Source organism: Clarias gariepinus, chromosome 9 (genome assembly GCF_024256425.1).
Source record: "Clarias gariepinus isolate MV-2021 ecotype Netherlands chromosome 9, CGAR_prim_01v2, whole genome shotgun sequence".
NCBI lineage: Eukaryota > Metazoa > Chordata > Actinopteri > Siluriformes > Clariidae > Clarias > Clarias gariepinus.
The window spans coordinates 28,673,607-28,699,919 of NC_071108.1; the positions used below are offsets into that span (position 1 = coordinate 28,673,607).

Genomic DNA, 26,313 nt, shown 5'->3' on the forward strand with positions numbered 1-26,313 from the left:
TTTTGTGCAAAAATTTTGTGTAAATAAAAGAGATAAAGTTACATATATGGAACTAGGCATCTATGGCATGCTCACAGGAAGCACACACACCCACCCACACACACACACACACACACAAATAAAATGTCACAATTTGCACTGGCCTTTGGAGAATAGAAGTCAATGCACTGTATGCATGCTGTAATGAGTACCTGTTTCAATTTCCTGTGTGTGGACTTAAGCATCCTCCTGTTTTTATTTGTTACAAAACAAATCCCAATGACAGCACAATTATTACAGGTATTATTATTATTATTATTATTATTATTATTATTATTATGTCATTACGTTAAACTGGGAATCTTTGAACATGTTATGTTTTGCATGTGTTTTTTATTTCCATCAAGACTGGTAGTATTGGTAATTTCTAATAGTGGTTGCATACCCCTAGTGCCATCCAAAGTGATATTCTGTAATTATTACAATTTAAAAAGGCCAAGTTTTTTGAAACACAATATCCAGGTTATAATTCTGTTATAGCTAGTATATTATCTCTTGTAATGAGAGCATAATTCTAGTTCTCTATATACTGTATAAGTCTATTTCCTAATATTTGATCTTATTCTTAGAAAATAAGATTTCAGAAAATTCTGAAATTCATATACACCCAGAGGTGAGTGATTTATCATGGATATATCTTTAGAATAGGTATTAAGTATGCACTTTTTAAACCATATCCTATTTATCCTTTTGACTCATATATAAGAATTCATAATTCAGTGTATAGGGCTTTAAAACAAAGGACATGTCACAAAACAGCTTTACAAAAATCTCAATTTTGGAAATAATATTTTTTTTAATGCGCCCACAAAGCGTCACTGTGTAACCAGGAAATCCATTATAGGTCTAACATGAGAGCGATTTGGTTTTTGAACTGTTCACTGTCCAAAAACTGTTTGTGGCAAATGTAGTGTTAAAGCAATCATAGCAAATGTTGAAATCAGTTGTGGGCATACTGTAAGCCTTCTTCATGGTTTTCCAGGGATATCTTTAAACTGTCCCTGTAGGGGCATCCTCAAAGCAGTGAGTAGTTTCCAAGTGATAGAGAGCAGACGGGGGAAAGATCACTGGTCTCTCAGGCAGAGGTGACATTAGAGGTTATGGGCCCCTTGAAAATATAATATACTGTGCCTCAACTCTATTCAATTGCCAACACAAAGCCAACCGTTTTCAATGGCCATTCCATTTTTAATGTCCATTACACTTTCAGGGGCCTCTAAAATTGTCTTTATGAGAAAGGGGAAGGGAGAGAAAGGGAGACACAGAAGATATTTGGAAGTAAATTGAAGATATTGGCGAAAAAATTAGTTTGGCAGGGGGGGGGTGGTGATGAGTAATAAAACATATCAAGATGGTTTGGGGATTTTTATGTCTGTCTGTTTGTTATATATATATATATATATATATATAGAGAGAGAGAGAGAGAGAGAGATTTTCTTGCCACTGTATATCAGGTTTTTTTTAAGAATATTAAGAAGTAAGTGTAATGTACCTACTGTAATGTATTTTAACATCAGCTTAATCTTTACTGAAATACAGTGTAGTATGACAGAAGAAAAACTGAGTTTTACAGTATATGACAGCATGTAACTGTTAATTTACAAGGAGAAATGCAATCTGCTTTTGCACTGAATTCCTATTGACAGGAACAATGGACGAGACAGGACAGATGAGTCAGCACAGATGTCCTGACTCAGGACAGGCTAAATGAAAGATGAAGATCGGGGGAAAAAAGATGACAAACCGAGAACACAAAGAAACTAAAAACTTAAACAATATGACAGATCAAACTAAATAAAAAACATCTGCGAAAAAAAGGTTGAGATGCAGTCATGCAGGAAACCAACAGAGAACAGTACACGTCAAAATAGAAATCCAACAGTGTGAAGTCAGCCCTCTCTGACACCTAAGAAGCCTTGACATTACACATTCAATAAAATATTGCTGTAGTTTTTTTTAGGAATCTTCGATCATTTGTACATCTGACTTTGTAAGATAAAAAAAACATTTAGGACTTTTACATTTTACTATAGTAATAGCTATTGCTTTTATTTTTAGCATCTTTTGTAAAACCCAATCTTTATTAATATGACTAATCTCATTAATTCATAAGTTGAATTAAAATAGCATCAACCACAATTTAGCAAAATGGCATGTTAGCTGAACATGGCAAAACCACAATATCATCCAGTTAAAGTTAATAAACTTGCCTATGTTATGAACTGAGTAGTGCTTTTAAGGTTTATTTTTATTATTTTAATTTATATCCAAATAACATAATGAGAAAGACACACAACCTCACAATAACTAAACTATTACCATATTTGCAAAATTATTGAATAAGATGGCTGTTGTTAATAGGCTAGCCTACAGTATGTTTTTAAGAAATATTTAAGCAAAATAAAATAAATAATCAAAAAGATGATTTCAAGCTAACTTTACAAAGCCCCGACCTACAGTAAATGTGGCTGTTTAACATGCTGAGCAAGATCTTATAGTATACGTTAGCTTATAGTATACGTTAGTGTGTCACAGTGTTGCTCGAGCTGCAGCACTTTTTTCCACTGAGCTTCTGCCAATTTTTGGAATCTGACCTAATAAAACATCTGAAATGTTCACGGCTCAGTAACCACACAGACAAAACAATACTTACTCTTATTGTCTATACCATTTAATCCTATATACAGGGTCGCAGGGGCCTGGAGCTGATTCCCAGGAGACTTAGGGCACAAGGCAGGCACCAATCCAGTGCAAGGCACACACACATACACACACCTATTTATACACTATGGGCAATTTGGGTACATCAGTTAACCTAATCTGCCTGTCTTTGGACTCCAAGAGAAAAACCAGAGCCGCCCAAAACAACACTTTACATGTTCATTCTGGGAGGTGCGTGCCTCCTTGGTTGAACTCTGTTTAGACTGGAGCAGTGATTTATTTATTTAAATTTGGCATAATACATTGGGAGCATGTGTTCATTTACAGAAGAGAACAGAAGATTGAAAAACGAGGCACAGTAATATACACTGAGGCTGTGCAGTCAGTGGGACCAATTGCCTACGATAAAAATAGTAACTTGAGCAGCCTCAGTTCATGACCCCTACACCTCGTTCTACACTTGGATGGTAGTTTATAACTATTGAGCAGATAATACTTCTGTCACAGAGAAATTAGAAGACACTGTTCCTGTCAGGAGTACAGGGTGTTCCTGTCAGTGCTAAATTACTTTTCTCAATCGTTTTTTTTTTCTTCTCTATCTTGCCCCCTCACCTTCTTTTCGTTAGGTAGTAGCACTTTGTTAGGTAGAGCATTTGTGTTGCAGTACGGAATACATAAGAAGGCAAAACTAATCATTCTAAGGACTCTAAAGATTTGGATTGGTGGCCCCAGCTATTGTATTTTATTTTGCCAATTATCCCAATCTGTATGTCTTTGGACTGTAGAAGGAAACCAGAGTACTCAGAGGAAACCCACCAAGCATGGGCAGAAAATGCAAACTCCAGGCCCCCAAGTAGCGCAGTGGTAAAGTGCTCTCTCACAGTTTTTGGTTGGAGGTTCCAAACATCTTGGAGAACTAACCATCGTCTGTGTTTTTGAAAGCATTCTTACTTTACAGCATTTCTTCACACCTGCCTAAAACATTTGCACAGTACTGTACATATAAACATATATGCAATGTGTCTCCAATGTAGGCGTAATCAAATCCATCTGTCCCTTCATGTAATCCCACACAGACTCCATGATTAAATCAGGGCTTTGTGGGGACCAAACCATTACTACCATGACCCCTTGTTCTTCCCTACCCTGAAGATAGTTCTTAATGACAATGGCTGTATGTTTAAGGTTTAGGGTTGTAATTCTGCTAAATGAATTTGAGGCCAATCAGGCGCCACCCAGATGGAATTGCATGCTGGACTGAGGAAACCATTAATACTGACCAAATCCATTCCAATCCACTCCAGCTTCATTTGCAGAAATGTAGTCCCAAACCTGCCAGGAACCTCCATCATGCTTCACTGTTGCCTGCAGACATTCATTATGCAACATTCTCCAGTCCTTTGGCAAACAAGCTGCCTCTTGCTAAAGCCAAACATTTAAAATTTCAGCCAAGAGCACCTGCTGCCATTTTTCTCCACCCAGCTCCCATGTTTTCACTTATAGTTGAGTGCTTTAGCCATGTTTTTATGTTGAGTTATGGCTTTTCGGCAGCAATTCATCCATAAAGACCACTTTCAGCCAGACTTCTCCAGACAGTAGATGGGTATATATGGCTCCCAGGAGTTTCTACCTATTTTTTTGATGATGTCACTGCTGGACATTTTCTGATGTGGAAGAAAAACAAGTATGATGTGTACTTCATCTGCTACATTAAGTTTCCTTGGCTCTTGCTGCACTTATTGGTCCTCTCATTGGTCCTTAACATTGCTTGTTTCTTTGTGCTTCTTGAAGATAGCTTGAACAGCATGTATTGAAAGCCTTTAAAAAATGTTCTCTGGGAGAAACCTTGCTGATGCAGCATGACTACCTTGTATTTTGTTATTGTGCAAACTGTCTTCCACAACCTCACTTTAGTAGCGAAGTTTGGCTGTTTCTCACCCAGTTTTAAGCCTCCTACACAGCTGTTTCGGTTACAGTTAACAACTGCATCTCAACCTACATATGAAATTGATGATCATTAGCACCTGCTTGGTGTAACAGCTTAATTATACACCTGAATCTGATCCTACAAAATACATCACTTTGCGGAAGTGTAAGAACTGGTGCTGGTTTGGAAACAAAAGGTAGTCACACCAAATATTGATTTGATTTAGATTTTTTCTGGTGCATTTTGTAACTTGATAAAAATAAGCAAATTAAAATATTCACACCTGCTTAAAACTTTTGCACAGTACTGTACACATAAAATATATATAATGTGTATCCGATATATATATATATATATATATATATATATATATATATATATATATATATATATATATATTTTTTTTTTTTTTTTTTTAGTAAGTTATATATTTTTCACATTTTTTATCTCACACCTGTGAGACTGACGTCTTTGTCCTAAACCACATAAGTCAAATGTGGTAGGATTTTTACAAAATCAAGGTCTACGTCCATCAACACACAGCAGGGTTTCATACTGTAGGCTATTAAAAAATTGTATCCAAATTACTTCAATGACAGAAAATCCAAAAGAATTGCATGGGGAAAATAGTCCTTTTTTCCAATTTCCTTTTCCACTTTCCCACTCCTCCTTCAGGGAATTCTTGTCAACATCTTAATGGTCATTTCTTAACCTCATTAACTCAAATGAAGTTCATTAGATTGTAGATGGTGGCCCATCAGGTCAGGATCAGTGTAGAGTAAAGGAGAAGAATTTACCCTGAAGCCATAGTTATTTGATGCAAAACCATTTTCAGAACTACAAAAATAAAGATATTTAGACTGTAAGTGTATATATATATATATATATATATATATATATATATATATATATATATATAAATTTATTTATTTATTTATTTTTTTAAGCTAGTTTAGTGGAAGTGGATGTGCAACTTGCAGCCCCAATATTGTTCCATCACACAGTGCTAGTCATAATGAATTTCACCTTGCCTTATTTTATTACATTGCAATTACAGTAGTTTTAAAAATCAGGCCAGGAAGTAATTGTGCGTGGAAATTCTTTGGGAGTGGGAGGATTTTAAAAAAAATTGTCATGAGTACAGCTCTTTACATCATGCACAGTAATATAGCGTTTTTTGATCTATTAATGTTGAAAGAATAAAAAAGTCTGTTGAAGTCTTAAGATATTTTCTGACTAACAAAGTACACTTTGCTTTTTTCCATTGGCCTTATTATTGTTTCCACCTCCAGGCTAGTGAATGTCCTCGCTGCACTGTGACTACAGAATGTTTTAGCTGACCAATTAACCAGAAACCCCTAATAGCTGTCATGATGCCCATGATGTAAAAAGCTATTATGCAAGGGTTTTTCTATCAGCTCCAGTATAACTGACACATTCTTTAACAGTGCCTTTTTCTTTTTCTGCCAAAGTCTGCATTGTATTGTGTCCGGGTTGAGATGTGCTGAGCAAAATCTGAGGCTTGGACTGAAATCCTCAAGTGTGTCATGAAAAAAATAACTTCAGCTTCTGATTTCTGATGTCTAAATCTTTTGGCTACATGAACAGGAAAAAAAAATCCAGAAACACCAAAACATTCTTTCAGTTCCAGGAATAGACTTTATTGCATCAACATGATCTCCTGAGGACTGAGCAGGCGATATTTATGTATGTGTGTGTCAAGTTATGGAGTTATATGTAAATGTGTTCAGTATACCCACTTCATAAGAATAAGGAATTCTTAAGGAAATTAAATGTCCTGGGGAAAAAAATCATTGTTTTGCAAAAACAAGATTTTTTTACCTGGGGCTGCCACATCGGAATACTTGATGCTGGAAGCCCTTCAGGCTGCAACCCAAAAAGTTCTCCAGATTTAGGACTGGAACTGAGAATGCCCTGTATCTCCAATGGCTGGATGTTTTATATGAACGTAGAGTTGACCAAGGACCAAACAGTGGCAATCTGCCGGTGGTCAAACCCCTTCTCCATACTATCAGCAACCCAGGGCCGCTTGAACCACTACTGCCCCTGCAAATTAGAGAAACATATTGCAGCATTGTACCATGTGTTCATGATCACAGTTTTAAAAATAACTAAATGAACAGTGTTGTGCTCATAGATCTTGGTTACGTGCATATGGCAGTTCTGATGGATTCCCTTTTACTGTGGATATGCATCTGTTCCAGAAACTATGTGTGAATATGATTGAGTTTGAGTGTGGCAGCTGCTTGCACAGTCCAGCAGCATCATTTAACTATGTAGGTCAGACCAAATAGAGAGAAAGACAGAAAGAGAGAGAGAGAGAGAGAGAGAGAGAAAGAGACCATCCATGCTTTAACCCTAAGTATATTATTACTTTAAAGGATTTGTCGTATATTAAATTTCATAAGAGAAATTATGCACGTCTTTACGTTTACATTAATGTTGACAAATTGTCTGTATTAAACATCTGGATTCATTACTTCAACAAATGTTTAGTTTTCCTGAATGTACCAAAGATTTTATATACGGATTGATGTTTCCATAATAAGCTGCCTTATTTTATATACTTTCTATTAAATACTTGTATGCTACATGTAGGTGTAGTTTAGCTTCAGTCCTACAGTTTAATTCTTATTTAAGGATTATTTCCTATCACTATTTTTGAGGATAAAAGCTGCGTGATGCCTTCTCTGACTAACTACCTTTACTAACCAACATGCCCTTCAAGAGCTAGCCTTGCATCTCAGGTCATTTTTTCTATTGCAGCCGTATGCAATGGACATACTGTAAAAGACAGACTTTACAGATAACTACATACATGCCATATGGTACTACACACCCATTAAATTAGTGACAATAATTTACTAATAGATTTTCACTCCTGTTGAGCCACCTTATCCTGCTATTTCTATCACTTCATCAGCTCAGAGACAAATCAGTAATTAATATCACTAAGAAAAACAGAACGCATTGGACAGCATTAATAATGTATGAAACTTTAATGTAATAACTTTAACATAGATTTCTTTTGTGATGCTTATAAGACGAGAAATACCTCCATATCTAAGCATTCTGTTTTTCTACCGCATACTGTGGACAGAATAGAAGTCAACACATGCATCAGTTAAAACAAAATATTACATCATTATAAGCCTTTTTTTTTTTAAATAATCCATGGCCAGATATCTGCCTCATGTTAACTGACTTTCAGTCTTAAAGTATTTTAATAAAGGGTAAAGTCAACTACTTTTTTTTTTACACTCCATCAGTTGTCAGTGAGCAGCTCAGGTTCTTTAAAAAGGAAAGAAAAAGCAATACGGACCCCCAACAGCAAACCAATCTGAACAACAAGTTGTCAGTGCATGTATCTGTCAATCTTGCTGCCTGTTAAATTAATAAATCTTACCCTCTTGCACTATATCCGTAGGGATCTCAAAGGAACTTTTGTATAATTATCAGATTTTGCCTTGTGTTGTAAGATTCTAACAGGAAATCAAAGAATCCTTAATGGAGCTAGATGGAGGAGTGGAGCATTCACAGTGGGAGTGTTTCAAAGGAAACTTGAAGGAATAGGCTTTAGATATTTTTTTTTATCCAGCTACCATGTGACATAATGACTGCTACATTTGAAATTACATGCTATGCGTTATTGTTTTGGGGGTTTTTCTTTCTTGGTGCATACCCCCCTCCCTTCCACAGTTTTTAAGCATAATAATGGACAAAATATATTGCAGTTGCCATGTAGTTTAATAATTTGCAGAAGAACCTGTTCACAGTGTCCTAGATCCAGATCATAGTGGAGTCCAGGAGGCATAGCCAAGGGATTTACTATGTTCTATTTTTGTTACAGTACTGCATGTCATAACCCAGTGTTATCAAACATACAATTTTTTATTTTTATGGTATTTATAAATCATATCAACAAAAATTCCTAGGAGCAAGAAAGAAAAAGAAGGTAATAATAAGAACAGGATAGAAGTACTGTAATGGAATGGTGGTGGATTTGAGCAGGTTGCTGTGTGAATGTTGTGAGTGTCCTTTACTGGTTGGCTAGATGACAATATCCTCCGGATAGAGTCAGAATTAGTGTATTTGGCTTTGAACAATAGACATATTATCTCCATGCTTTTCTCCAGCATTCAGCTCTTCTGTCTGGTCTTGATGTGAGTTGGCAGCTGGGAATTGTTATTATTTTTTATATTTATTTATTAATTATTTTATTTAATTTTTGCCCTAGGCAATTTGATTTGGTGTCGCTTCGGCATTATTGTTGTGGTGTCTCCAGGGTTGCTGTCCATGGTGCTGATTCTTTCCCAACTGCACAATGGATCTGTAACTACATGAGTATTCTAAACTGCCTGGCTCTGTGTATGATGCACATAAGTGTGTAAATGAATTAGAAATTATATTTTTACAACTTCTCATGGGATGCACACAAGCAGATGTGGGGATTTCCCAGGAGTGAGAAGGGAAGTGTTTGTGTGTGCCTGTGTGTTCTCAAACAGCTGCGGGTATATGGATGGTACAGGTCAGGGATGAATTCCTAAAGGAGGTCGTCCTTAAAAGCAATTGCATTGTTTTGGAACAGTGCTCCAAACACTTGCTATGTTCACTCATTAGATGGCTGTATAGAGTAGAAATGCTACATCATGGTTTTCCATCCTGAGACAGAGAAGTCACGATTTTTACCTCAGGCAATGGATTATGGGAGAAGCAGCTCTCTGTCTTTCTCACTCTACCGTCTTTATCTAGGTCATAACACAACACAGCCTGTTTTAGTACTTAAAAAAAAAAAGTACTATCTCCTTACTTATGAGCTTTTTTTTGTTTTTAGGCAAATATAGTTGGAGTACAGTGACTGAGGGAAAAAATTATTTTACAAGATGGAAGATATGGTTTATACAGTATATCTTTATACAGTGAAGTGACATCTAATGTATGATTCACTTAGGGAAACCTCTTACTCTATGTGGTTATATTACATACATTACATATTTACATACTGTAAATATTTATATTACTCACTGTACTCCCTCTACACAATTATATTATTTACTATACTCCCTGTCATAATTATATTACTCACTGTACTCCTTCTACATAATTATACTATACACTGTACTCCCTCTGTATAATTGTATTACTTTCTGTACTCTCTCGACATGATTATATTACTCACTGTACTCTCTGTGCATAATTATAGAGCTCACTATACTCCCTCTACATAATTGTATTATTTACTGTACTCCCTAAAGGGGGCAAAATTTGTCCGCAAAATTTTTAAGTGGTATTAGCTATACACAATGTAATGGCTGTGGTTTTGGCAGGCGATACAGCACCCAAGGGTGTCCAGAAATATGTCAACAGGGCAGCTCCCCCACTGTGATCTAGTAAAAGGCCATCAGCAATTGGTGGAAGTCTATGGTCAGACCAACATGGCAGCTCTCAGCTCCATGCTCTAGTGGAAGGTTTCATATCTCAACAACCCATGGAGTCTAGGGTGAAGCAGCTTCCCACCACGCTCCACTGGAAGAATGACACCACAGCTCTGCTCCAAGTTAAGCTTCCAGCACAGCACACTGTGGAGGTCAAGAGTACCATAATCTCCACAGTAGCACTGCCAGTCCCACTGCATGTAGAGGTCAAACCTGTTATCTCCTCCCTCCTAGTTCAGCACCCTACAGAGGTCGACAAGGCAGCCTTCACTGCCAGGTTTCAGTCATGCCATGACCTTTCCCACCAATGCCAAGACCTGAGCCAGCAATGCCATGACGCTTTCCAACAATATCAGGCTCTGGTCTGGCAGTGCTTAACCACCACTGTGCCTTGCCTTGATCCAGTGCAATTCACAATTGCATTAGCCAGACCCTGTCCTGCCAACTAGCTTTGATCATGCTCTGTCCTTGTCAGGTTTATGCCAGTGGGGCATGAGATGGCCTTTCCTCGCCCAAGGCCTAACCCTGTAGTAAACATGTTCCCATCAGCGGCTTAAGACTGGAGCTTTAGCTTGGACCCAGTCATCTCCTTGCTGGAGTATGAAGAGGGGAGAGGCTGCCCTCTCAGGCATGAGCTCATGTAGTGCAATTATGAGCTCCAGTAGTATGCCATTCTATGCCTGCCTATGAATCTGTGTAGAAGACAAATGACTTTGAAAAGTACATTTGACATTTTTCAAAGTTTCTGTGCTGTCCACCAGCAGAAAGAAATAGATTAGTGACTCCACAAGAGTTACTGAAACAGAGGTACAATAAGATAAAGACAGAGAAAAAGAACCGAGTGAATGGCAGGGGGAATTGGAAGACATGGTGTGTGAAATGCAGCAATCAGCCTCAGAGATGGAGTACCACCTTTGCTGCTATGCTGCCAAAGTGTGTGAGCACAGACTTGCATTTACAATGCATTTCAGACAACAGGACATACCGTACCTCTTTCACTGTGTATACTTCGGGTTTCTGTGCAAGAGCAGTCCTTTGGTACCTCAGTCCTGGAAAATCCAATTGGATACTGGGCAGAAGTATTACCTTTAAATCCTGGACCCTGAAGGTGTGAGCAATTAAAAATATATTTTTCATAATGTCATATGTATATATACTCAAATTCCAATAAAAAATTTTTTTTGCATAGCGATTTTAAGAATTGACATTGTCGCAAAACAGCTTTACATAATCAAAAGAATCATTTAATTTTGTATGAGATGTGAACCTGTCTGAATCAAAATGATAACTTTGTCCTTGATGAGCAAGCCGAGGACGACGGCGACAGTGGCAAGTATAAACTCTCTGAGATGATAATAAGAAGAAACCTTAAGAGGAACAGACTCAACAGGGAACCCATCCTCGTTTGGGTGAAACAGATAGGAGGGATTGATCTGCATCATACTGTGTGAGACTGAAAGTTTAGTATAACAGGAGATGTGTTTTTAGTTGAAATGGATGCATCAGTCGAGGACATGACTGTCTTCATGGGAAAAGTGGAACAGTCCCCAGTCACCACTCGCATCCCAGGCAGACCACATGGGGCATTTATGCGACGAGATCTCTATCCAGAAGCAGGACACCAGAACAAGTCAGACAGCTCGAGGGGGCAGAGGGGGTCTGGATCACTGGCAGCTTAGGAGCGACATGTATAGCTCGACAGAAAGACAGGTAAAGGGAAAGAGAGAGCGGGAGAGAAAGAGGAGAGTTAAGAGAAGAGAGCAAAAGAGAAGGAGGGATGGCAGTTAGGTATGGTCACAGTCAAACAATGTATAATGTGAATGTATATTTAGTGCAAAGTGCAAGCAGGGATTCCGGCAAGACTAACTATGACAATATACCTAAAAGGGAGAGCCAGAAGGAAACACAAACATGAGGGCTTCCTGAGATGTAAAGCGACCAATCACTTCACCGTCAACAAACCTGAGTGATCAATGAGAGTGGTAAAGACAGGATCTAAACATACCAGTTTACTGTAATACTCTACATCTATGAATCCCCCATCTGCTCCTTTACGTAAGGGAAATCTATTTACAAAAATGCTTGGCTAAATAAATAGGTTTTTAGCCTAGAAACACTGAGACTGTGTCTGAGCCCCGAATTGTAAGACTATTTTATAACTTTGGGGCTTTGTAAGAAAAAACAAAGCTGTAGTTTTCATAATACGTGGTACTGACAAGAAGTAGGCATGGCGGTTCGTGACACAAGCAGTTCACTCAGATACTGCGGCGCGAGACCCTTTAATGCTTTTTACATAAATAGTAGTATTTTAAAAACAATGCAAAATTTCACTGAGAGCCAATGCAGTGAGGATAAGATAGGGGTGATGTGCTTGTATTTTCAGGTTCTAGTAAGGACTCTTGCTGCTGCATTCTGGACTAACTGAAGCTTGTTAATACACCTAGTTAAACAACTACACAGTAAGGTGTTACAATAGTTTAACCTAGAGGTGATAAAAGCATAAACTAGTTTTTCTGCATTGTTTAGTGACAATATATTTCTTTTCTTGGCAATATTTCTGAGGTGAAAGAATGCCATCCTGGTAATATTATCTACATATGCTTTAAATAAAAGGCTGGGATCTTTCACTGATGCACTTGAGGGAACATAAAGGCCATCTAAAGTTACAGAGTGATCAGAAAGCTTGCCTCTACTGTAGCTGCTTGTGGTCCTATGACTAGAACTTCTGTCTTATCAGGATTAAGCAGAAGGAATAAAAACCAGCATAACAATGAAAACCATGCTTACAAATGATGTTGCCCAGAGGAAGCATGTAAAGAGAAAAAAGCAGTGGGCCTAAAGCTGAACCCTTTGGAACACCAAACTCCACTTTAGAACATGCAAATGGTCACCATTCAAATCTACAAACTTATAACGATCAGTCAAATAGGATCTTAACCACGAGTGGGCCGTTGCTTTAATTCCTACATTTTCTAATCTGTGAAGAAAAATACTATGATCAATAGTGTCAAAAGCTGCACTAAGGTCAAGTAACACAAGTATATTGACGCAACTGTGAACAGAGGCCAATAGGAGGTCATTTACTATAACAAGTGCTGTCTCTTTGCTGTGATGAGACCTAAATCCTGACTGATACAGTACAGTTTGTTTATGCCATACCTATGTAGATATGAACATAGTTGCTGTGCTACAATCTTTTCCAAAATCTTAGAGATAAAGGGAAGGTTTGATATCAGCCTGTAATTGGACAGCTAACAATGGTCAAATCCTCATTACTGTATGCTGTTGTGGTGGAGATTTCTCCAGTGGTCTTGTTTCTAGTTAATTTACCTATGGTGTTAAATAAAAATCTAGGATTATTTTTGTTATTTTCAATAAGAGTGGAGAAAAAAAATGATCTAGCATCACTGAGAGCTTTTTTTTTTATATATATAGTTCGGGATGCTCTCCTTCCATTGTATTTGAAATACTAACAATTTAGTTTGACACCATTTGCTTTCTAATTTTCCGAGCAGTCTGTTTTAAAGTGTATGTGTGGTCATTATACCAGGAAGCGAGTTTCTTATCTCTAATCATTTTCCTTTTAACTGGAGCTACATCATCTAAGGTATAACGAAATGTTGACACTAAATATTCAGTCGCCTGCTCGAGTTTTGTGAAGTTAGATGGCGATCTATTGATTGATAAATTAATGGATAAAGATCTGTGTGGTATTTGATGTGTATGTACGTTTAATGTGGTAGCGGGGCGCTGTGCGTAGATTATTACTATGAAACACTTTAATTGAGACAAGACACAGATCTGAGATAGATTCAGACTGTGGAATTATGATTATATTTCTTATACTTAATTCAAAGGATAATATTAAATCTGAAGTGTGACCTGCTTTATGAGTGGATCCTACTATACACTGATTTATTCCTCCTGAGTCCAGTATGGACATAAATGCTGTTCTCAGAGGGTCTTCTGGATTTTCAAAATCAATATTAAAGTCTCCAGCAATTAACACTTTGTCTACAGAGACAACAAAGTTTGAGTGGAAATCTGCAAATTCGTAGAGATATTCAGAATACGCCCTGGAGGTCTGTGAATGATAATTAGTGAGATTGACTGAGCTGACTTAATATTAATAGCTACACTTTTTGATCTGTGATAGTTTCATTAACAATAACTGCTTTAGGTGCAAGAGATCTAATATTTAACAGGCGTAGCTTCAGATCAAAGGTTCTGGCTGTGTATTCAGTGTGTTTAGAATTTTTTGTCTTAATATTAATTAAATTACTAAAAAAGACTTTCTGAGTTTTTCAATATTTTTGCTTAGCTCGGGGAACAGACACAGTCTCAATATAGTGAACCTTGAGTGACGGCTCTATGCCGCCAGCAGACGGTTGGTTTAGCCTGTTTGTCTGCTCCCTGGCCTGGGCTCTGGATTGTCACCGATTAACTAGGTCTCTTCTAAAACTATAAGCTATACTACAAGAAATGAGAGCAGCAGCTTCCCGAGTGGGATGGACACCGTCCCGCCCTAACAGGCCAGCTTTGCCCTTAAAGGTCTTCCAATTGTCTATTGGTAATTGTTATTTTCAGAGCACCACTTGGACATCCAGCGATTCAGTGACCATAACCTGCTGTAAATCATGTCGCCAAGCCGCGTTGGGATGGGACCAGAGCATACTTCATCGGACATCGCCTTTGCTAATTTAAACATCTCTGATGGCTCTAATGCCGGAGTCGGGGGCTGGCTTCACCTTTGGCACCCAGACGTTCCGCTATGGGAATAACACTGCTCTTGTGCTCTCTATTCCTTCTCTAAAGTCTGGATGCGCTTCTCTAACCCTAAAAATGCAAATTGGATATTGTGCAAATTTACTTTTAAGATAAATATAATCAATATGTTCTTTGCTCGGAAGGCACAGTGGTGTAGTGGTTAGCACTGTTGCCTTGCACCTCCAGGGTCCGGGTTCGACTCCTGTCTCTGAGTGTGCATGTTCTCCCTGTGCTTGGTGGGTTTTCTCCGGGTACTCCGGTTTCCTCCCACAGTTCAAAGACATGCAGATTAGGTTAATTGGTGTTCCCAAATTACCTGTATGTGTGTGAATGAGTGTTTGAGTGTGTGTCTGTATGTGCCCTGCTAGGATTGGCACCCTATCCAGGGTGTACCTCTTCTTGTGCCCCAAGTCTCCTGGAATAGGCTCCAGGCCCCCCGTGACCCTGAATACAGGATAAAGCGTTATCGATAATGAATAAGAGAGTGTTCTTTGCTCAAGCCAATAAACTGACTAAAGTTTAATGACAGAAACACACACAGTGAGTGGTCAGTACAGTATGTCTGTACTTATGTCTAAGGTCTGAGTACCAGAATTAGTTAAACTAAACTCAGAATATGAACCCTTGTTCTTTCACTCTGCTGTATCAGCTGCTCATGCTGTGTCACAGGGAAGCAGAAAAGTGCTACCTGCCCTCTTTTCCATACATGAATTTACAGAAACCTATTATTCTCTGGTGTCGTTGGGATTGATGGGGGAGAGAGAGTTTGTTGTCATTCTCACCCAGAAATCATGAACAGTTTTTGCTACCTAGGTTGTTTTGCTACCTTTGGGATTTAAATATATAAGCTTTAAAACAATGCTCATACAACATTGTTACATAGGTTTTTACATTTTTGAGTTTAAGGGTATAAATGTTGTCATATGTCAGTGTAAATGTCCTTACAGGTCTATAAGATTCTACACTAGTCACCAAAAGGTTGATTTCCAATGCCCTTAAGTCACTGCCTTAACCCTCAATTGCTCTGCTTTATGGACTGTATTTTGTACTTACTTGTAAATAGCTTTGGTCTGTACTGTTGAAAATGTTAAAAAGCTCAATATTTGTCCAAGTTTCCTTCTACGTGTTCTCATTATTTCTCTTCTTCTCACACTTTCTACTCATCTGTCTTTTTTTTCAGACTATTACATCAAGAGTGCTTGAGTTCTGGTCAAGTGACATTTTTTCTCCACCCACTGAATTATGTCATTTCAGAACACTCTGTAGAAGGATGGATGTAATGTATGTAAAGTTTTAGCCATGAGTGTGTCAAGCTGTTCAGCTGCATTATCAACTTTTTAGACCATCTATCTATAAATAGATAAATAGATATGGGCTTGTGACACCTACAGTTATCCAGTTACCACAGGTTTTCAAGGGTTTTCCCTCTGTGCAAAATTTGCTCCGGTCCCAAAGGTTAATAATGCTGCATTGAGTTCTGTTGTGAGTGAGAAAGATGGTGTTAAAGATTGTCGTGGCCAAAGGGACATGAAGAATAGCAGCACAATGTCACACTATGCAATTCACTCCAGATGGAACCCCGCATTTTAAATGCGCTGCGTCACTTCTTATATAAGACAACTGGAGGAGGGTGTATAAAGCGTGGAGTAGCTTACCCAAGTGTGTCGCTAGAAAATGAGAACCATTTTAAAGTCAGTGCTGCAGTAATCAAAGTGATCATTGGGCCTTTACTTTTTTCTGATTAAACTATTTGTACAATCGCTTTATATACGGTACTGTTTAGGCCAACGATCAAATTCAAATACAGTTCAGAACCTCAGAAAATCTTCTGCTGAATCAGGCAGTTAATTTTGAAAATTCGATAAAGCTGCAGCCTCGTGGAAGCTGTATGAAGAGCAGAGGCTGAAGTAAATGTAATCTCTTGAGAGCATTCATGTCAAGTGTATTTTGAGGAGTGGAGATTGGTGCTAGTGAAAAAAAAGAAGAAGGGAGAAAACAAGACCAGCATTTCCCCATAATTATCAGTAAAAACAAAATGTGTTTAATGTGGTTAAAAATGTAAAAATGACAAATTATGTATCATATCGTATGTATTATATTATTACTTTAAATTATACACATTCACATTCCATACAAACTTAAATAATTCTTTTGATTGTGCAAAGCTGCTTTGCGACAATGACAACTATTAAAAAACCCATTTAAGTAAAATTGAATTGAATTGAATATTTTTCATATTCATATTTTTTATATTATTTTGGAAAAATGTATAATTATTAACAAAAACCTGCTAGACTGAGGCAGTGACAATCATCTTATGTCTGACCTCCACAAACGCATGAACAATGTAAAGGCAATTAATGTATTTAATTGTAATTTTTTGTCAGCATCAGTTCCATGATGCTTCATCAACATCAATCTCCTCAATGCAGGCTGTGAAGCTCTACAAGGCTCAGTGCTTGGTCCATTCTTTTTCTCCCTTCTATACTTTGTTATGTAGGTTAAATCCTGAAATATCCTTAATTATCATTTAATTGCTGTTTTCCCTCTGCTAACTTCCTGTAGCTGTCCACATCAGCTTTAAAATACTGATGCTCGCCTACATGGATCTAATCCTGCACTGTTCCACAATCTTGCATCAATATTGCATGCCCTCAGATTTTTTATTTTCGACTGAGTAATCATATTCCCCTCAACTAACATCCAGCAAACAGGCATTTTCCACAATCCAATCATATATTAATGGATTTTAAATAATCTTGTTTCACTCTGAAAGATATAACACCATGAAGGAAAAATGTGGTATGGTTTCTATTTAATGTTCTTTCAAGGCCACCTACTGCTCTGAATGCATCATTTCTTATATGCTAGAGAACAGAGCGGTTCATAAATCATGGACGACAATGTGTATTATTGGGGCAACAAGCACTGTATCTGCAAAACACACAATTGCAAGAGCCCGAAGAGGAAAAGAATATATCAGAACATAAATAATTCAAAAGCAGATTACTTGTACAAGCAGATTACTTCGACAACAAAGTGTGTCTTGAGCTATAAAATTAAATTTAAGTACTGTATCGCAAAACCCTTAGGTAATATGAAAACTTGTAAATAAAATAAATCTGTTTTTTCAGTGGTATTTTCAGTCCAGTCCCTGTAACTGACCAGATTTAAAGTAATGTTTTTGTTTGTTAAGCTACACAGTGACCGATAAATCATTCAATCATAAAAAAAAACATCTAACACTGGTGATTAGTATACTGGTGATGTTGAATGCTAAGTAGTTGGAACAGATGAAAGGGGAAATGAGGTTGCTGCTGAGTGTGTTATGTAAACAAACAACGTTAAAATTGTATCTTTAGACACTTTGCAGCTTGTTATAGTAAAACATCTCGTTTTATTTATTTAACTTAATCTGTATCACAGCACTGTATGAACATACGTTAGTGATCTCCAAAGTGTAATTTGGAAGTATGTACAGTCCTGTGCAAAATTTATAGGCACATGTAAATAAATGCTGTAGAGCAAAAATGTCTTTCAAAAGGGAAAAAAAATATAAAGCCTAATGAACAGTATTTAAGTCAGTATTTTTATGCAATGCTTTAGACTCTTAGAATCTATTAGGATGTCTACGGCTTTTGCAGATAGTTTAATGATAAAATGTATGCAACCATATTTGTTGCTGTTATTATAAGAACAATTTATTTTCTTCTATCAGATTGAAATAAACCCATCTTTAAGCATACAAAAAAAAAGCAAAATGCAAAAAGGAATTCACAGGGACAATTAGCTAAAAATCTTAAAATACCCATTTCTACTATTAACCAATTATAAAAATGGCTAATGCATCAATAAAGTCAAGTCATGAGCAGGTCAACCTAAACTTCCATCTTCATGCTGTTTGAGGATCTACTGAGAACAACCTCCTCAAGCGAGTTGTTGTAGTAAATCCACTGCAACATATCATAAAACACTGCAGGATTTACTGCTAATGTTACACTTTCCAGCTTAGTCATGGCTTTCTAGAATGTCATTACTGTACCATAATTTTGTTTCCAGGAAAGAACAGAAAGTGCTTGTAAATTTTCCTGCTGTTTCTGGGTGTGTATGCAAATTGTGAAAAGAGTCTGGAGTGTTCAGATTTAAGTAGAGAAAAGATGGGGGAAAAGAGATTTAATTATATAAAATTATTTATGTTCTTTTTCTAGTTGTGTGATTTAAATGCTGAAGTATTACATTGCTTGCTTCTTGTTTTGAGCTATTAGCCTTTCTTAACATTAAATCATTAAATCTCTCTCTCTCTCTCTCTCTCTCTCTCTCTCTCTCAGCACCCAGCATTCATTATTTATTATTCTATAATAAATAAGCACTGACCCTAAAGGTCATTTATTTCATTTGCTTAAAGGTCTGTTTTTACAAATCGGGGCTTGTTAGCCAAATTCAATTCTTTATTTTTTAGGCGAAGAATAAATAAGCAAGTTAAACTCTTTTATTCAAGCTTGGTTAATCTGCATGTTTGAAAGTCAGCGGGTCATAACTGAAACACTATGGAAATTAAATCCTGCACCACTCGGTCAATCAGTCGGTCATTAATTAAACATGAATGCATTCAATTAAACCAAGCTTATTATGCGACTAGCCACTCTATAGACATAGTCTTATATGCGAATTAAGAGGCAATTACATTAATGTAATTGCACATTTTAGAAAAACCAAGCACCATTTTTTTAACGACTGGTTTTAGATGCATGGCTTAAATCGAAAGTCCACGTTGTTTATAAGGCGCATACACGTTTTCAGTTAAAGGTCAAACTGTATAGTTCAGTATATGTATCTCCTTCTCTTTCACAAATCTAGCACCTTACTATTAGAAAAGATCTTAGCAGGCCTAAAGGTAAAAAAAAATAAATAAATCGAATCGGCTGAGCCACGTTTACCCTGTGCACATATGTGATTGGATTGAAATAATTAAATCATTTTTAAGGAAAAAAAGCTTACATTTCTTTCATCAGTCTGTTCATACAATAGAATCCACTGATCTTTTTTCTAATTTGTTGCTTAGCAACCAAAGATTACGGTTAACTGATTTTATTGTGTAGTGCGGGAATTGTAAAATACCTTTTATTTAATGCTGGATGTTATCATATTGTTTTGGTCTCCGATGTATAAAAGCAATAAGCCACTTAAGGATGTGCATTACAGTGATGTGACTTTAGGATGGGCATAGTGGTTTTAGACTTCTGTCTAAGAATAGCTTTTCCAGTGATTCTATCAAGGACAGACATGCTCTCGAAACGGCTTACTGATGTGATATCTTGAAGTAAAATCATAAATCATTGGATGCCATTCTTTTACAGGATTTTCCATAGACGCAACCTATAAATCCAATTTGGTTGAAGTGATATTGTTTATACAGGAGTAGCCCTAATGTAATACCTGTTACTGTTATTATAGCAAACAGTCATATCAATAATTTACTGTATATGCTTGTGGATGGTTTTAATGTCTTTGAGTTGTATCCTTTGCATGTCCTCATTAAGACATCCTATTACATGGTGAAAGATCTGATTAAGACTTTTATTAATATACGGTTATTGTGCCCGTGCGCGTGTGTGTGTTGGTCGTGTAGAGCTGGGAGATTTAATAGGACACCAGTTGTAATCATCACCACCATCCCTTTTGTTTTCAGTCTCCTTGACCTTCTAAGGATTTATAGATTCATAACTGTGTAGCGATACAGCCAGTCGACTGCAACAGAGAAAAGCTGTTGGGAATGAGATGGTGTGATAACATTAAGCCTGTGTGGGATTGCACCGTTTATTTAATAAACCAAAAAAAAAGCACCTTTGGGTGGAAAAAAAACTGCGCAGGTAAATATGCTGCTATATTTATTGGTTAGTTCAATTTGGTGTAGATTTGGTTAGTAACTAATAAACTATCACATGTGAAAAGCACCACAGCAGGTTAGTTTTGTAATATAATTGCTTCTGAAATAATTTTTAATGCACCAACATGGGCAGCATGGTGGCTTAGTGGTTAGTGCTGTCGTCTTGCCCCTTAAGGGTGTGGGTTCGATTCCTGCCTCTATATGTATGGAGTTTGCATGTTGTCCCAGTGCTTGGTGGGTTTCTTGCAGGACATGCAGGCTAGGGTTATTGGCGTTCCCATTGTGTATGAACGAGAGTGTGTGCCCTACAATGGATTGGCACCCTGTCAAGTGTGTACTCTGCCTTGTGTCCTAGGATAGGCTCCAGGCCCCCTGCAACCCTGTATATAGCAAAAAGCGGTATAGAAGCTGACTGAGTGAGACACCAAGCATTCACTTTATTAGAAACATCTGTCCTGATCATTCATGCAGTTTTGTCATAACTAATCATGTGGCAGACATGCAATGTCATGTACGAGGGGCATTCAGGTCAAAACGGGACAGCTGATTGTGCAAAATAAGAGAACACAGTTATGAGGAACAATTCCACCCCTGCTACACTAATGCACCTATCCCAGAGTTTCACTAGTGCTTGAATACCATCAAGGTAGAAAGTTTTCTCAGCCATGATCGGACTGCCTGCTTTACTTCTGAAACACTGGCCTCCCAGGAACACCCAAACACGTGGAAATGACTTGAACTGAGGTCCCAGCTGATTTTCTGTAATGTGAAAGAGGTTATTGTAAATGTGTTTTGTGGACAGCTCCCACAGACAGATGTTGTGTCCAAAATCTGTATCTTGCACAAGCTGGTGACATGCAATCCATCGATTTTTGCTGAATGTTTACAGGAATGACTGCAGTGGGCTCCGAGACATCTTGGCCGGGATTCATTCACAGATGTGAAATATTTTTGCACTATTCAAACGTTTTACAGCTGATAGGAGCCTCATCATTAAACTGTGCTTGAAGTCTTCGATATACACCTATATTCACAAGAAGTTTCATCACAACTCTTGGTTTGACTTGAACGCCCCTCGTCAGTAGTGATAGTGATTAAGAGCTTTTTTAATGTTCACAGCCAATAAAAGCTCAGAGACAATGACCAAAGCATGATCGCTGATGCAAGATCTCCGCCTCTGCTCAGTGTTACCTTATATACCTTATTGTCTTAGAAGAGAAAAACCTGATGTTCTCTTTTTGTTCTGTGAGCAAGAACCAGAGGAAGCTATTAATCGGAATGATTTTATTTTATTCCATTATGTTGCTGCCACATGATTGCAAGACAGGTGCCTATACAGTCCTAATGAAGTGTATACTTCTCATATATACTGTAAAATATAATGTAATACCCAATATGTACAGCATATGCAAGACACAGCAACATACATAACATTAATAACATCCTTTGCACTGCTTCTTGCATTGCTAGTGGCAGTTACTTTTTACTTTAACTGTATGCTTTTCCGCAGAAAATCAGGTCATTGTATAAAGAAGCAGAATTTTAAGGCTGAAAACAAGCCACTGTTTCCTACAGGCTTAATCTATTTACTCAAAATACGTAAGGTCATCCTAAACTGTGGGATGGAAATAGGTTCGGTATTGGGTTGTTGCTATGGAGAAGGCTGCTGCTAATAAGATAGTAAACACACACACATATACACACAGACACACACACACACACACACACATGCAGTGATGTTTAGCTTTTTTTGAGTGTGTTCTCTTTTCTAAGTGCTGTTCTCCATTTTAGCACTCGTTTAATCTCAGTCTATTTATTTCTCTCACCCTACCTCTGCCATGCTGAACACAATCAAGACTATAAAACTACACACGCTAACACTGTGTGTCTGCGTGAAACTCACTGAAATCCTTTGGGCTGATGTGCAGAGTACCAGTAGCCACATGTGCAGCTGAAATATACATGTGTAAACTGCTTTAACTGGGGTGTTTTGGCTGACAGAACTCATCAAAATACAAACACTAGTGTGTTGTCATTTAATAAAAAAAAAAAAAACATTAATATGTTAAAGAGGGCAGATTAACATTTATGGGAAGGAGTCTCCAGTTTCAGTGTTTTAACCTGTCAGTAAGCCAGTAGGTTTAACCCTATGGGAAAAAGGTTAAGCACTTTTTGGTTACGTAATAATATGATCAGCTAAGTTTTTTTTTTTTTTTGTCTTATCGATTTCAAGACAGAGAAATAGAAAAAATTGGTGAATTAGCATCATAAAAACTAGACAGCAAAAATCACAGCTATATTTAATAGTGAGAGTAATAGAGAACTCACAGGACAGGAACTACAAAGCTGTGTGACCATAAGAAAAAAAGCCTTTAGTTTGCCAAGAAGTCTAAAGATTTCAGTATACTGCAACGGTAAAAGGTCATGTGATCTGATGCGTTCGGATTGACCCTATCCCAGAGTGTTGGGTGCATCAGGATAAGAAGGCGAGTGAACCCATCATGAATGGCGCTCAGTGTTAAGATCTGGGAGTGGGTCATTACATGAAAGCATTTAGCAGACACATACATACATTTTAACTTATTATACATCCTGCTCAAGGATCCAACAGTGGCAACTTGGTGATGCGTCGAGTTTGCATGTTCTCCTCATGCTTGGTGGGTTTCATCCATATGCTCAGATTTCTGATTCAGATTACATGATGTAGACTAATTGGTGTTGCCTGTAGTGTATATCTAATATTTATTAATGAGGGTGTACACCATCTTGTGCCCTGATCTCATGTATGATCTGGATTTGTGAACAATTATTAAGTAAAGCAAAATCATTGTCTTTGCTGGTTGTACCCCATTTATTTTATACATTACTTCTGCATCACTTCTTCTGTAAACTAACTGAAGCAAAATCTTCGCCAGAGCTTATACAAGTGTATCATTAGAGATTGATAGCAATATACTGTATATCAGTAGAGCTTCTTTCTCAATCTCAATCGTACCAGAAGAATGTCTGAGAAATGGGATGGATCTGCTGAAAATATGTTAAATGCAAGTCGTTTGCTGATTAAGTGAGTCAATGCTAAAATCCTGATGATTCTGCAGCTTCATTAGTGGGTCTTTATGTGTATTCACAGGAGATGGAAACCCCAAAGAGAGCAGCCCGTTTATCAACAGCAGTAGCAGCATTGATGTTGAGAAGAGCCAGCAGTATGATGGCAAGCACATGGCCCTGTTTGAGGTACAGATTCTTATTATATATATATATATTGTTTTTTTTTCCCAGATCTAATATTAGAAACATCACTGCTTTCCGACCTTGGTGTCCTCTACTGGTGTAAGCTTTTAGGAGCTTAAAGCTCTCCCAACAGATGCTTCTGATGTGTGTGTTGTAGGAGGAGATGGACACCAGTCCTATGGTTTCCTCTTTGCTTAGCAGCCTCGCCAACTACTCCAACCTGCCGCAGGGAAGCAAGGAGCATGAGGAGGCTGAGAATAATGAAGAGGCCCGCAAGAAGACAGTGCAGGTAAATGCACACCGTGCCTCGCAACGTCAGTACATTGTAAGGTTTTCAGACATTTTGTTTGTCTTATTAGTGCCACAAATTGGTACAAAAGTTCATAAAAAGTGGTAGTGGCGAAAGAATGATTGTAGCTGCTATAAAGTAAGTTACAACCAAAACTACCTCGTTTGCAGATTTTGAAACTTTAAACATAATATTAATGACATCAGTGGTTGAAATACATGATGTCCTTTCAATGACTAAATATGGTAGTCATTGGTTAACTGCTGTTTCGTAAACAGAATAACACATTATTATAGGAAAATAATCAACCTCTGGGTGGTAATACTAACCCTGCTTAAGTTCTCCTATAACAGCAAATGCCAAAAATGTGTTAGTTCTTTTATTATTCTTTTAGAAAGAGTAGCTAATTCAAGCAACAGTCCTGTACATGCCACCTAAAAACAAATAAAAGTTTAAACCTTTAATAAAATAACATTTTTAAAAAGTTGGTTAAAGTATAAGTCATTCTGAATTAATTATATACAGTAAAATGGTCATAGTTCAGCTGCTCTAGTTTTCTAAACATTTTCTAAACCCCTTCTGTAATACTGGCCACTTCATTTGGGTCATTATTGCAAATATCTAATCATCTAATCGCATGGCAGCAATGCAATCCATTTAGGTATGTAGACATGGTCAAGACGTTCTGCTGAATGTTTTTTTTTTGGGGGGTGTTGAGTTACGTCACTTTGAACATGGCTAGTTGTTGATTCCAGACGAGCGGGTATTTCTAAAACTGCTGATATACTGCGATTTTTATGCACAACCATATCTAAAGTTTAAATATAATGGTGTGAAAAAGAGAAAATATCCAGTGTGCAGCAGTTCTCTGGGCAAAAGAAAAATGCCTTGTTGCTGCCAGAGGTCAGAAGGTGTGGTCACCAGGTGTCACTCCTTTCAGCTAATGACAGGAAACTGAGGCTACAAATAGCATGGGCTACGACAATTGGACAATAGAAGATTCGAAAAACATTGTGTGGTTTGATGAGTCTTGATATCTGCTGCGACATTTAGACAGTAGGATCAGAATTTGCTGCGTTTATAATAAAATTGTTTCTCTGAAAAAACAAAACAAAGATTAACTACAGAGACATCAGCTTAAAAAGGGATGTTTTTATAGAGGTTTATTCATTCACCTTTTTATTTATTGTCTTTATTGTCTCTTCTACTACTAGCATTAGTCAAAGTTCTAATGCAAAACACTACTATGAAAATAGCTTAACTTCCAATTGGCATATTTATAACCATAGATTAATTACTAAGAGTTAAGCATTAGAAAAACCTGAAACTTAAAACCTTTAACTGAAAGACTTCAGTTTTCAGTGTCAGTTGCATATGTGGACCTTTCACTTGAAAATTGTAAGATCTTATAATCTTATACATGCCTATAATGGGATTTAACCTGACCTAGAGTACCTCTTCACATCGATAGTTTCTTCACCCACTATGTGATTTAGCATGGATAATGATCTTTGATTTTTGAAAAACTATCTGCATTCATTATTAACCCACACATTGACGCTGATCAATCCGTTAATCTTTGCATTGAATTGCTGTCTCCACTGATGTTTCTGATTATTGTTAATTGATCTGGGTTTGTCAGGCTCCTCGTATGGGCACGGTGATGGGTGTCTATCTGCCGTGCATGCAAAACATCCTGGGGGTGATCCTCTTCCTTAGGATGACGTGGCTGGTGGGGGTCGGAGGCGTCCTGGGAACCTTCCTCATCGTCTTCATGTGCTGTTCAACGGTGCGTCTTTTACTTTTCTCTTGTTCAATGACAAATGCAGGCACTCGCAGGATGTCTCTTATGGTCGGGGTTTATTGTTCCTTATTTGATTAAAGACTGTTTATAGTTTTGTTAAAAAAAATATTTAAATTACACAAAAATATATCTGTCATTACATTTTAAGTTGTAATAAAGGGTTAAATAATTAATTTTTAGAGCCTCCCATTGCCTGAGAGATCACATTTTTTAAATGTAGTTAAAATGATGACATTTCTTTCTTTACCCTTT

At 37.4% G+C, this 26,313-nt stretch overlaps 1 protein-coding gene across 3 annotated transcripts in view; it reads left to right on the forward strand.

The window, feature by feature from the left end:
* Window positions 1-26,313, forward strand: part of slc12a5b (solute carrier family 12 member 5b) — a 75,750-nt gene that overhangs the window by 19,778 nt on the left and 29,659 nt on the right. For all 3 annotated transcript variants that reach the window (XM_053503996.1, XM_053503994.1, XM_053503995.1), the window contains exons 2-4: window positions 23,868-23,971; window positions 24,126-24,257; window positions 25,900-26,046. In XM_053503996.1, the coding sequence (XP_053359971.1) occupies window positions 23,868-23,971; window positions 24,126-24,257; window positions 25,900-26,046 (383 nt within the window). The remainder of the gene's footprint in view (window positions 1-23,867; window positions 23,972-24,125; window positions 24,258-25,899; window positions 26,047-26,313) is intronic.